Below are 14,461 nucleotides of genomic sequence, written 5' to 3'. Positions count from 1 at the left end.
AGGTGATTGTGCTGACACTGCAACGCACCGAGCTCAACACAGCTAGCGCGGTGGCTGCCATGGAGACCTTGGTGCAAGGCATTAGTCCTGCACCCCATGGCACAGGCACTTGCTGCGATCCAACAGTGCCAATGCCAGAGGACGGCGGAGCTGCTCAAGCTCATTGCACCGGCCTCTCTATCCCAAGAATGAGGCCAGGGGGCCCTGGAGCACCATTGGGGAGGAGGCGGGGCTTCGGCAGGGGCTGGGGGGTGGGTGGTCCGGGGGTGGCGAGGGGGGTTACGGGGGGCACTATCTGGCAGGCCGTGTCTGCGCGCGGCCGACGCCATGTTGTACGACATGGCCGTCGCAGGTCGCCACCGTGCGCATGCGCAGCCACAGGCCCACCCATTCTCCGTCCATATCTGCAGGTAAACCCTGGGGGATTTACATGACGCGGCTGCTAGCCCCCCACCGGGCGGAGCATCGGTGTGGGCCGGCGCCGGCGTTTTGGTTGTTAGACCAGACGCTTCCTCTGGACAAAGCCGCAAAACCGGAGAATCCAGCCCTGTGGATTGTTGCCGGGGCAGGATTGGTGGCATTCTACAACAGCAAAGCTGGTGCTGCACCTGGACCAATTCACCGACCATTGAGTGGATAGCACCGGTGGGACATGATCGTTCCAATGGGAAACGGTGTTGGAGTCGCCAGGGTCGGGATTGGCACTCGACAGGCTGACAAGCAACAGCCGCATTTGAGCACTCCACTCCCCACACATACTCATTCCAGCCAACAAGATGGCACTAGTTGCGCTGGAGAGCACCCATCCCGTTGATGGGCCAGAGGGTACCTGGGAGAGGTGGTCTGGATACGACGGGTGGCATTAAGTTCACAGTGGGCAGTTAGCGGCGTGCACAGCTGCATGGCTGCCTGGAAGGCTGCAGCAATGCTGTTCAATGCCCTTCCACCCTGACCCCACAGCACACCTCCTGGCCACCCCCTGCTACTCGCCCCCCCCACCTGGCAGAAGCCCTCTGGCTAGTGGAACATTTGTCAGCAAACTAAGGCGATGTTGGACACTTTCGTTCACCCCTCTCTCCCCCTCTCTCCCCCTCTCTCCCCCTCTCTCCCCCCCCCCTCCCCCTCAGCAGCCATGGTGCCTGTTTCCCGATTTCTGAAAGCGCAGGTGACCTCGCTGTTGGGAATTCACCCTGGTGGAGGTGGTGGTCCCGGAGAATACGGGGTCAGGCCCGCTAATGGTATGCCAATGGTGTTTACTGTACGTGCGGAGTGGAATGCATTGATGCCACTGTCGAGGCACCGGAGACTTGCGATTTGGCGTGAACCCGGTGCCCGCCACGATTATAGCGTCAAAACCGATTCTCCTCCCAATCGCTTTCCTGATTCCAGCGTCGGCTGGCGGAGAATCTCACCCAGCCTGTTTCAAGAAAGACTAGGCTGTTGCTTAGCAACCAGGGGCCTACACTGCAAAGCATACACACTACTGGTTCAGTTAGAACCCGGGGAGGGATTCTCTGACCCCCCCCCGCCAGGTCGGAAAATCGCCGGGGGGTGGGGGCGCGTGAATACCACCCCGCCGCACCGACGCCGGCTGCCGAATTCTCCAGTGCCGGGGTTTTGGCGGGGGCGGGAATCGGGCCGCGCCGGTCGGCGATTCTCCGGCCCGCGATGGGCCGAGTGGCCGCCGGCATAAATCAAACCAGGTCCGTACCGACAGGACCTGGCTCTACGGGTGGCCTGCAGAGACCTCGGGGGAGGGGGGGGGATCTGGCCCCGGGGAGTGCCCCCACGGTGGCCTGGCCCGCAATGGGGCCCACCGATCCGCGGGCGGTCATGTGCCGTGGGGGCATTCTTTCCTTCCGTGCCGGCTGCTGTCAAACTCCGTCATGGCCGGCGCGGAGAAGAACCCCCTGCGCATGCACTGGGATGACGCCAGCACACGCTGGTGCTCCAGCACATGCGCCAACTCGCGCCGGCCGGCGGAGGCCCTTCGGCACCGGTTGGCATTGCGCCAAGCCTTTCTGTGCCGGCTGGCAAGGTGCCAACCCCACCGGTGCCAGTCTAGCCCCTGATGGTGCGGAGGATTCCACACCTTCCGGGTGGCCCGACGTCAGAGTAGTCCACTCCACTCCACCGGTACGACCCACCCCGCCGGGTGGGGGAGAACCCCGCCCCAGGTCTTTAAGAAGAAAGCAGCTCCCACAGAAACTGACAGCGGAGAATCAGGACAATGGAGTAAGGGGCAGAAAGCAAGTCCCAGACGCTAAAGAACAGATAGTCCTCGAAACTAGGGAATTAAAAGAAAAGTTCCCAGGAAGATTGAAGTCAAATAGACAAAGAACTGGAATCTGAACAAGTTACTGTTCACAAGTTAAAGAAAGAGGCAGAGTTAAAGACTGAGCTGTGAGGTGCTGACTTGGTGAAGTCGGCTAGTGAGCAGCCAGACATCTGAAGTAAGCTGAGCTTGGTGACACTGTAATACAGCCTGTTGAAGCAGTGGTGTTCTACTGGTGTAACTGAGTACCTGAGAGATTGTGTGAAAGCTTGAATGCACATGGCAATCCAAGGCGGAGAAATACTGAAAGGAGAGACAGAAATCCTGGAAGTGGATCCTTGGTGAAGGCATCTGAGAGAAAGCTTTGTGTATAAATGTTTTGTTCCTTTCCTAAAAGATAGTTGGCAGTCCTGTGACTCAGCTCACCTACATCTCTGAATCAAAAAAGAAAAGTTACTCGAGTCGGGGCTCCAGCCTGGGACTGGACTCTCCGGTACTAACATCAGCTGGGATTGTAACAATTCAAATGAGGTTCCTGGTGTTGCACAGCGGGAAGCACGACCCGCCATTGATGGGGGGAGCTGACAACTGCGGCAAGATTTCATGCTGAAGTAAAATACGACTTTGGCTTTCTTGTAATATTTTCTGCTCCCCTCACTGAACCCACTCGATGGGAATGGATAATCTTGACCCATATAGAATCTCCTTAAAAAAAAATTAAGTTAGTCACACAAGACTTACCCTTCACTAATCCACATTATCTATGATTGTTAAACGTTCAGTCACTCTGACCCTGAAGACGGATTCTAGTAACTCCACTACAACTGAGGTTCGATGAACAGATTTTCAGTTAAATAGTTTCTCTTTCCTACCCTGCTTAAAGCTTGTGAGTTTTGATTCATATTTAGTTTCCCTGCACCCATCAGCATTTCTATTCCCTATGTCTGCCATTTCCTTATTGCTGGTTACACATCAGCTGCATCTGATTTTAATAGGCACAGATTTCCTTCTGCCCCTCTCTTTTGTGAGGTAACTTTGACTTGTGATGGTGTAAAATGGTTTAGTGAAACAGCAGCTTGTTGTTTTGCATTGCTCCTGATGTTTCTTTTTCAGCTTACTCAAAATGTACCTAACTTGCCCAAAGGCAGGTCATTGGTGATTTTCTTTGTTGAACCATGGCTATATTTGTGCTGTGATTTTTCTTTTACTGCAGATAGGGTGAGGAGGTAGCCCCAAGCCTATCGGCTGGAACAGGAATTGAACCCCATGCTGTTGCCATTAATCCGAACCATGCGCTGAATGTCTAGCTGACCGAGCTAATTTCCGCCCCCAACATGTGATAGTCACCCCAAAACCTCATACAGAATTCAGAAGAAGCTTTATGACCCAGAGATTGGTGACAATGCAGAACTCCCCACCACAGGAACTGGCTGAAGCAAATAGTTTAGGTGCCTTTGAGGGAAGCTGGGCAATCATATGAGCGAGGGTGGACTAGATGGTGGATGTAGGTTGGGAAAAGATGGGAGGAAGTTTGAGTGGAGCATAAATACTGGCATTGTCTCTTTGGGCCAAATGGCCCATTTCTGTGCTGTATATCTTATGCCGGCCTAGGTGATCCTTTAGCTCGGTTTAGCTCAGTTGGCTGGACAGCTGGTTCATGATGCAGAATGAGAAACAGCAGCATGGGTTCAATTCCCGTACTGGCTGAGGTTATTATTCATTAAGTCCCCACCTTCTCAACCTGGCTCATTGCCTGAGGTGTGGTGATCCTCAGGTTAAACCACCACCAGTCAGCTCTCCCCCTCGAAGGAGAAAGCAGCCTATGGTCATCTGGGACGATGGCGACTTTACACTTACTAATCCTTCAGATGACCTTTTGCCCAATAAATATTTAAGGCAATGCCTTCTCTGAATGGATCGGCTTTTCCTGCTAAATTGTACTTTTGTTTCTTCCTGCAGAAAGGGGGAGTTGTAAAGCTTTACATGGACGGCTGCTGCAAGACTTGTAAGTGAACAAGGCTGCACACTGCGCTTGTTTGGCTTTGGTTTTGGATAGCTGTGGTTAAATCCTGAATTGCTGGGGCAAATGAAGGAGTTAAAAAAAAGCATGTAGTGTTTGAATCAGATTGAACGGCAATCCGTTAATATCTTAAACAACAGTTGTGAACATTTTGTTGCACTGCTTATTTGGGCTGCAGGATGATAATCTGGTTTTGGTTAATTTATTCTGGAGTATAACTGTTGAGTAAAGAAAAGAGGAATAATTTGTCACATTACTCATCCGAAGTGTGTAATTTGGGAATGCTATTCAGTGTCGATAAGGAAAAGAGATGCATCATTTCAATTCAGTTTGAAAAGATGAAGTCTTTTGGCAGAATTCTGAAAGGTAATTATAAAGTTCAAGTATTTTAATTTTACTTATATATTTAAGTATTCTGACCAAGTTCAACGCAGGCAAGAGCAACACATACAATACCAAAGCTATTGTAACCTGTCAGATTCCAACGTTCCGTAACCGTCAGTCGCTACAGGGTCAAGTTCATGATTTTTGTCGCCTCTTAATATTCAGTACTTTATTTTACTTGCTTCGTTCTTTTATTTCTATTCTTTCCATTCTATTTGTTTATCCTCTAAATTTATTTCACTTTTTCTTAGATTTTCTTTTAGTTTTTCTTTCAAGCACTTCGATACCATTATTATTTTAAAAAAGATTTTTTTTTGACGTTCCACTCAACCGTGCCATTTTGTGGCACAGTGGCTGGCACTGTTGCTTCACCAGGAACCCGGGTTCGATTCCCAGCTTGGGTCACTGTCTGCGCGGAGCCTGCACGTTCTTCCCGTGCCTGTGTGGGTTTCCTCCGGGTGCTCCGGTTTCCTCCCACAAGTCCCGAAAGACGTGCTTGTTAGGTGAATTGAACATTTGGAATTCTCCCTCTGTGTATCCGAACAGGTGCCGGAATGTGATGACTCAGAGCTTTTCACAGTAACTTCATTGCGGTGTTAATGTAAGCCTACTTGTGACACTAAGAAAGATTATTATTATTATTTTATTTGGGGAACCCAACATTAAGTGCATCAATTCCAAGTTGAATCAATATGCGAGACCTCTCAAGCCAGTTATAGCAGCTTCTTTTGCCAGATATACAGTTAAATGCCTACCTGAACTGGTTGAAAGATCACCGTTTGATAGATATGGTTGTAGCAATGCTAATGGCCTTCCAAATTCTGGCCATAATTTGGAGAGGGACCTAGTTATGCCACACCTCTGTCCTTTTTTACCCAACCTCAATCATGGCCTACGTTATGGGAACAGATACATAATTATGTGAGTACCTAGCATCTGGTACTGTTAAAGACTTCAGTGAGAGAAGGATTACAATTTAAATGGATCATTTTGACAGTCAATTGCAATAGAGAAACTACATAAATTCAAATTGGGTGAATCCCTCCCCATGGTCTTGCTGGCCCACTGAGAGCCCATCTGAAACTATGCACCCTCTTGCTGCCCTCTGACCTTAATCCATTTAAAGCAAAGTCAAACTTAAAAGCACCCAAAAATAATTATTTTTATTTCCTTAATGTGGGAAAATATTGTCAAAAGATACAATCAAATCACATGCGCTTTGGTAATCCCGAGATATTATAGAGGGAATAGGGCTGCTGGGGGAGAAGGAGATGAACACAACAATCAAAAAAGTAAATTGGTATTGAAACTTCAAAAAGTAACGAGAGCTCTGATTTATTTTCTTCTTTTGGACTGTCTGCATTTCTTTCATGTTTGTGTTTCGTTACATTTTCGATAGTTTCTTACAAATGCTTTAAACTTGGTTTTATTTTCCTATCCTCTTCGTATGTCCTTTAAGTTCCTTCTTCAAAATGCAACTGTTTTTTCCCCAAAGATTTGACGCATATTTAAAGAAAGTGGTATGATAAAATGAATGCTACTTTAAGATCTTAATATCTCACTTAATGCCCACTTGAGATGTATATTTTAATATGCAACAAAACATTAAACACAATAATAATAATAGATGCATGTTTGAAAGTGATGATAACCGGATAAATTGAATGCACAATGTAATTCATTTATACTAATTGTGAGCAGAAAAAAAAAGAAAACTCTGACAATTTTATCATAGAATCCCTGCAGTGCAGAAGGCGACCATTTAGCCCATAGAGTCTGTACCGATCCTCTGAAAGAGCACCATACCAAGGCTGAACCCCCCACCACTCGGCGCCCTATCCCTGTAACCTCACCTAACCATTTGGACACAAAGGGGCAATTTAGCATGGCCAATCCACCTAATCTGCACATCTTTGGACTGTGGGAGGAAACCGGAGCACCCGGAGGAAACTCACGCAGACACGGGGAGAACGTGTAAACTCCACAGTCACCTAAGGTCGGAATCAAGCCCGGGTCCTTAGCGCTGTGGGGCAGCAGTTGCGAAGATAATACTGCAAAGAAACTGTTGCTGCTCAGAAATGAGCCTTCATTCCGTTTATGCCTTTGCACTTAGGCCATTGATGGTCAAATGTTGTGAATTATGTCACCTTAAAACAGCATCAGTTGGCCTTGAGATGGGTGTGTCACAGAACATAACTAACACTCAGAAGCCATACTATTATTCAGCGCAAAGAAAGCTATAGAAGTAAAAGCAAGAACAGGGGGCACGGGAAAAACTCAGCAGGTTTCATAGAATTCATAGTGCAGAAGGAGGCCATTCAGCTCATCGAGTCTGCACTGGCCCTTGGAAAGAGCATCCTATTTAAGTCCACACCTCCACCCTATCCCCGGAACCCAGCAACCCCACCCAACATTTTCAGACACTAAGGGCAATTTAGCATGGCCAATCCACCTAAGCGGCACATCTTTGGATTGTGGAAGTAAAGCGGAGCACCCGGAGGAAACCCACGCAGACACAGGGAGAACGTGCTGACTCCATACAGACATTGTCCCAGCCTGGAATCGAACCTGGGACCCTGGAGCTGTGAAGCAACAGTGCTACCCACTGTGCTACCATGCCGCCCATTAAATTACGTTTCTTTGATATTCTTTCATGGGATCTGGTCATTGCCAGCAAGGCCAACATGTACTGCCGATCCCTAATTTCCCCTGAACTGTGTTATTAGTTAACCATGTTGCTGGGGGTCTGGAATTACATCTCGGCTATTCAGGCAGATTTCCCTTCCACTAAAGGACATTAGTGAGCCAGATGTGTTTCTATAACAATCAAAAACAGTTTTGTGACAGCATCATTACTAATGAATAACTTGGAATTGAAGATTTTAAATTAGATTCCACCAAAGACCAAGGTGATATTTGAAGCTGTGTCCCCAGGGCACTAGCCTGGGTCTCTGGTTTATTAACCCAGCAACATTGCCACTACACCACCACACTCAGGTCTGCCAGAATCTATTAGGAGAGAAACTGAGTCAATACTTCCAGTCCTTTGACTCTTCGTCAGTACTTCAGTTCTGACAAAAAGTCAAATGAAGCGAAGCGTTGATTCCGTGTCTCTTCTCAAAGACGCTGGCAGACTTGCTGAGTTTTTCCCGGCCTCCTCTGTTCTCAGACTCCAGCATCCGCAGTATTTTGTTCATCATACGATTAGAAGAGTTGGACCTTTTTTGTAGCATTTAAGGCAAGTTTAAACTGAAGTGATCAGATCAACCAAGGGCTACATCATGCAGCCCAATGTATTTTGAATCTTCAATACTCCGTACAACATATGTACATTCCAACAGAAATTCTTTCCAAAGTTCATAATACCACAAAAACTGTTATACTTCAGAATTATATGTATATTGTTTAAACCGATGTGGCTGCAGAGAATGCACCTAAATCCCAAACACCTGCTTACATGTGATTCTTTAGTATTATTTTGATTTATAAAAATGCCATCACTGACTAAAAGCATGTGCACGTGAATGGCCTTTAAAGTTCAACACCAGCTTGTGTACATATGCCTTTGTGACATAAACATATTCTTACATACCAGCTTGATTTAATGCATGCCAGATATGTAATATTTCAATGTAATTTATACTGTTACTTAATATTAAACTGATATTGATAATTCTGCCAGGTTCTGGATTGGGTTTATTACCTTTTACCATTAGTCCAGTAGTCCCAACTGGTAGTACTAACTGTGACACAGGTACTATTCCCATTATGTATTTTATTTATAATTTCAGTACAACAAAATGTAAAATAAATCTATAATATGTTAAATGCATGGTATAAGAATTATTCGCAACAAGCACGGAATTGATTTTATGTGTTATGTAGAATCATAGAGCACTTACAGCATAGCTGCAGGATAGTCAGATCAACTGTTCTATACCAGCTACAGTTCACATAGACCTCCTCCCTCTCTAATTATCTCTTCCTATCTGGCCGCCCTGTCCCTCAATCCTTCTCCCTCCTGTGTACACCCTCTGCTCGAACGCATCAATGCTGTGCTCTTCAACAAATCCATGTGGCAATCTGTTTCACAATCTTATCACACTCTCTGTAAAGTACGAAGTCTTACAACACCAGGTTAAAGTCCAACAGGTTTGTTTTGAATCACTAGCCTTCGGAGCGCAACTCCTTCCTCAGGTGAATCCTTAGGCGCTCCGAAAGCTAGTGATTCGAAACAACCCTGTTGGACTTTAATATGGTGTTGTGAGACTTCTTACTGTGCCTACCCCTGTCCAATGCCGGCATCTCCACATCATGACTCTCTGTGAACACATTTCTCTGAAATTCTTTTTTTGATCTATTAATAGGTCATTTATATTTAGACTCTTTTATCATCGGGCTGGTTTAGCACATTGGCTAGACAGCTGGTTTGTGATGCAGAACAAGGCCAGCAGCGTGGGTTCAATCCCCGTACCAGCTTCCCAAACAGGCGCTGGAATGTGGCGACTAGGGGCTTTTCACAGTAACTTCATACTTGTGACAATAAAAGATTTATTATTGTGGCCTCGCTAACCGGGGAACACTTTGTCCGCATCCACCCCATCTAACTCACCTATAATTTTAACGATCTGTTTTAGGTCTCCTCTTAGCCTTCATTTTTCCTGACAAAAATTCCCTGTTCAATCCCGCCTCCCAATTCTCGTCACATTCTTGTAAATCTGTTATGCCGTTTCCCCACTACCTCAACATCTTTTTTTGAAGTTCGGAGAGAAGGACTGCAGACAGCACACCAAATATGGCCTAACAAGGTTTCATATAACTTTAATATTACCACCCTGTTTTTGTATTCTATTCGTCTTACCAAAATGCACTTTGCTACATTGACAAAGTGTCATCCAGACTCGAAACGTTAACTCCCTTCCCTCTCCACAGATGCTATCGGACCTGCTGAGATAGTCCAGCATTTTCTGCTTTTGTTTGCTATATTGAATGTCATTTGCAATTGATCCATCCAAACTGCCAGCCAGTTTTACTGTTCCTGTGTTCTGGTGGTATTTTACATTTTCGCCATATCCCCTCAACTTAGTATCATTTGCAAATTTCAGCATCATACCTCCAGCTTCTGAATCTAAATCATTTATGTGAGTGGCGGACAGGAGTGTTCCAACACGGATCCCTGCAGGACACCACCTCGCACTTTCAGCCAATCTAAGAAACTTCTCTCAACTCCTATCGCGTAACTTCCTTTTTTATAGGCATCCTTGAGTCCACTTTGCAACCGGATCCCTGAGTCCATATGCCCTTACATTGTGGTAACATTTTATGGTGCTGATCAAAAGTGTGTATATGTGTTCGTGATGATGAATATGTCTGTAGAGATTTCTTCTTACAGCACTTGAGTACAAAGGGTCACCTCAGTAAAGTGTAAACTGAATGGGGAGCTCGCCATGCTTGTAATGGAGTCTGACTGATTCTCTCTGCAATTAAATACATGGATGGAATGTCAGGCTATGGGTTTGCCAGCCCCCGAACCCAATTTACCATGAGTTCTACAAGAAAGCATAATAATAAGAGAATAAACACTATGATTGTTTTGTAGCATTATACTTATCATTCCTTAATTACCCTGTCTTTGAACTAACAGAAGATTGTTTCCCCTTCTATAACCCATTTGTGCACCTGGAGGAAGGGCACACTTGCACAGTAGGGCATCCCTCCTGTCATCACTTCACCATGCAACACAGACGATTATATATATCTTTTTTTTTAAATGGAGGCTGTGACATGAGTGGAATTCCGTTTTGTTTTATTGTCTGAATTGTATTTTTTTCTATTAAATTTAAGATCATTGAATTTCTAGGCCACTATTTCAGTGGGTGAGTGGCCAACAGGTTGCCTAGGGAGATGTTGGAGGCAGGTGGTGTTGATTCTTTCAAATGTAAATTAGATTTTCCGGAAATTCTTGGAAGGCAGTGCATGAGTAACCTGAGACATGATAAATGTTGGGAGAAACAGGTGACCTTTGACCTATGGTTCCCATAACATACCAGTATGAAATTATAGTTCTTATAGCTGTTGCCACATAAGTGAACCTCTATTACACATCTTGTAGAGTGAATTGAGAGTTGACTTGATTCCACTTATTTTAATTCTTGTTTCACTGTGCACTGAAATTAAGTAAATAGCAATAAAGTTTTTTTTGCATAATTGGTCTTAATATCCACTCACTATTCATGAAAGAAGAGCACAATGTTAAGTTCATGTTAACATTTGCTTGCAATGTTGTATTAATATGTTTTTCAAGTATTTCAGACTGTTTAATGTGGCCATTTATTAACAGGCAAAGAAGATACAAGGCCTTGCCGGAAGATGGATGTTAAAATGATCATAAGAAAAGATGACTGCCGCACCACTGGCACTGTACGTATAACTCTGCCTTTTATTTTTCATCTATAATGGGCAGGGTTCATCAGAAAAAATTCAAAGTCCAATTTCGGGCGTGTTTAGCGGGGTGTTTCACGGCGGCTGCAATTCCGAGATTGACACCGCCATTGAATAACACTTAGCCGTCTTTTGGGCCCTTCCGGGTTCTCCACATCGAGGCCACACTTTTGAAGTTTTCCGCCACTGGGGAGCTGAGCTCTCCAACAGGACCAGCTCCTCACAGATCAGGACGCCATTTTAAAGACTGCCCCGATTTCAACCCCCCCCCCCCCACCCTTTGCCTCCTTTAAGGATCCCTCCTTCACCCCCCCCCCCAACCTTCCCTTTAATAGACATGGGCCCCCCTGGTCCTGCCCCTTGACACTGTCAGCCTGGCACCCTGGGAGTGCCTCTGGAATTCTGGCAATGCCAACCAGGCAGCCTGGCAGTGTCAAGGGGAGTGCCAGTGTACTACCCTGCCCTTTCTCTGACCAACTGAGGGGGGGGGGGGCTGTAATGGCCTGTAAGGCACCTCACCCCCACTGAGGTGCCATCACGTCTGGTCCACGATTGTGGAAACCAGTACTGACCGTCGCCCGGTTGAGGCCTCGCAGGTACGACCGTTGACTCCTGGGCGCCGGGTGAATACGGCATCAGGACATTTCAGTGCGCCTAATGGGTCATTTAAATATCATTATCTGGATCATGCCCAGCGAGGGCGTGATCCAGATCACGGCGGGTGTCGCGAAGAGCCGGGCGCGACACGATGGGAAAACTGCGCCCAACATTTCAGAGTGTTAAATGCCATCATGCAACGAAACTTAGAACATTTTAAGAAACCAAAAATGAAAAGAAAAATCAATTTTTCCTGAAGGAAGCTATGACCCTTTGAATGAAACATGGAACATTCTTCATGATTGTTAATTCTTTCCAGGTTATTGTGGCTTCTTGTGATGGTAAGTGCCCATCCGCAATGATATTCAACACTAATATTAACAGCTATGCAAGATTCTGCAAGTGCTGCAGAGAAGTTGAGCTCACAGCTCAGACCGTGCCACTTTTCTGTGCTGGCAATGCTACTTGGATTGACTTTTCATTTCAAGAGCCAACAGACTGTTCCTGCCAGTGGAACTAAACACTTCTTGTGATTAGTTACCTGTACTGTTACAAAATGGCCTAGAAATTGATTAATGCCCACCTAAAAAAAATGGGGGTCAAAGTGTTGATATGGCAGGCAGCTTGCATGCATACATTTTGCATTGGGAGTGCATTGACTACCCATTTGCGAAGGAAGAGAGCAGGTGCCTCGGACCTGTGCTTGAAGCAAACATTGCTCCCCTTGCACATGCATTCCCAAGTAAGCCATCTTTCAGATCCCCTCCTTACATTTCGCTGCCTTGAATGCCAGCATTCAGCAGCAGCTCTACAGAAACCCAAGTCTACATTTGCCTCAAAAGAGACCACTGGAGGCTTCCAGCAGGTTGCTAAAAGATTCCTTCCTGAACTTTGAACCAGAAGGGGTTCCTTCTAGCTGCACAGCATCGCCAAAGACCATTGCTGACCCCCTAGTGTTTGCCGCCCCCCTCACATGAGTTCCTTTCACCACCAGTCTACCTGCTGCCACCCAGCAGATCATCAGTCTCACATAAATGAGGCATAGAGCGCAATATTGGGCTTGCCCCATGTCCACCTGTTCCAGCATCGGAAGCATTCCAGCATGAACCAATTTCTAGGCCAACGGATCATCAAAATTCACATTTCTGAATCTTTCCTCCATCTCTGCATTTTTTTTGTTAAACCTAAATGTTTGTAAATTTATGCTGGAATTATTTTTTTTTGTGATAAGTCACCAGTGACAGTGCTGTAAGCTTATTTAATCAAATAAAATCTGTGTTAAGCTACTTTAGATAGTAAAACCAATATGTTATACATTGCATTGTTTTGAGTATATGATAAATGTTCTTGTTTTGTAATACAAACATGAGGAAAATCTTTACTTATGTATTTCTTGCTTTGCTCTGAATATATTGCATACATTTCATAAGTAGTTGTAATTGTTTTGCCTTCTGATCATGTATGTCAGACAGTTAACTTGTATAGTCTGTCTACATTATATTGTTTATAAATTGTTGCCATTATGAATTGTAAATTATAGTCCAGCGCAATTTATTTTCTGAACTCATATTCAAACAATTGCTTGTTCTTTACTGGAAACTGGAAAATTGCAATAAATGATTGTGGCTTCTAAAAGTTCATGGTTAACTTTAATCGACGCACTGTCACATAAGCATTTAATAGTGTTTTGCAAACTGACTATCACCCAGGTACCGGACTCCTCCGTGCTTCCTGCCATTGACTGCAGTCTTTTTGGCAGGCCTGCTAATACACCAAGCATTTCATTGTGCATACGTCTTCAGTAGGGTGCCCAATTGAAGGCCTCAGAACTTGCACATGGCCTTAGCTTCCACTCTTCCAAAAGACAGCTGCCTGCCCCCAACAGCTGCTGACCAACTGACTGACGGTCTGACAGCTCTTCAGTCCAGGGAGTTCCATTTCTGGAACTGCAGATGTCATATATAGACACCAGGCTGGATTCTCCGCAGAGAATCCAATTTCACGCCGAAATCGGGCCCGGTGCCGGTCCAGCGATTCTCCGAGAATCGGCATGATCGCAGAGTACTCCACGCGGCTGGGGGCCCATTGCTAGAGGCCAGCCCAGCAAACCTCAGCTCTTGACACGCCGAGTTCCCGACAGCGTGGGACTACGGGCAGCACTGTAGCACAAGTGATTAGCACTGTGGCTTCACAGCATCAGGGTCCCAGGTTCGATTCTCTGCTGGGTCACTGCCTGCGCAAAGTATGCACGTTCTCCCCATGTCTGCGTGGGTTTCCTCCGCGTGCTCCGGTTTCCTCCCACAAAGATGTGCAGATTAGGTGGATTGGCCATGATAAATTGCCCTTAGTCATCAAAAAAGGTTAGGAGGGGTTATTGGGTTACGGGGATAGGGTGGAAGTGAGGGTTTAAGTGGGTCGGTGCAGACTCGATGGGCCAAATGGCCTCCTTCTGGACTATGTTCTATGTTCTAAACTGCTATTGCCAGTCAGGATGCTCGCATGGCGGCTGCGGATTCAGGGCGGGCTCTAGTTTTTATGTGTGGCTCTGCGGTCTGAGTCCGCCATGGAGCCTCAGCGCGGCCGCGGGAGGCCACCGCCATGCGCATGCACGGACTCAAAACCGGAAGTGCAGGGGCCCGTATCCGCAGCTGAAGCTGCGGGAATTACACCGGGTCCCTGCTAGCCCCGTGCAGGGCATTGAATCAGTTCCACTTTTTCCCAGGAATCTCCAGTTTTTACGTCAG

At 46.2% G+C, this 14,461-nt stretch overlaps 1 protein-coding gene across 1 annotated transcript in view; it reads left to right on the top strand.

The window, feature by feature from the left end:
• Positions 1 to 13,314, top strand: part of otogl (otogelin-like) — a 170,884-nt gene extending 157,570 nt beyond the window's left edge. The window contains exons 52-54 of the mRNA XM_072483997.1: positions 4,235 to 4,280; positions 11,020 to 11,099; positions 12,037 to 13,314. Of these exons, the coding sequence (XP_072340098.1) occupies positions 4,235 to 4,280; positions 11,020 to 11,099; positions 12,037 to 12,237 (327 nt within the window). The 3' untranslated portion in view covers positions 12,238 to 13,314. The remainder of the gene's footprint in view (positions 1 to 4,234; positions 4,281 to 11,019; positions 11,100 to 12,036) is intronic.
• The last annotated feature ends 1,147 nt before the right edge of the window (positions 13,315 to 14,461 follow it).

Source organism: Scyliorhinus torazame, chromosome 19, assembly GCF_047496885.1.
Source record: "Scyliorhinus torazame isolate Kashiwa2021f chromosome 19, sScyTor2.1, whole genome shotgun sequence".
In the NCBI taxonomy this organism is placed as follows: domain Eukaryota; kingdom Metazoa; phylum Chordata; class Chondrichthyes; order Carcharhiniformes; family Scyliorhinidae; genus Scyliorhinus; species Scyliorhinus torazame.
This window is presented reverse-complemented; position numbering and strand designations above follow the sequence as displayed.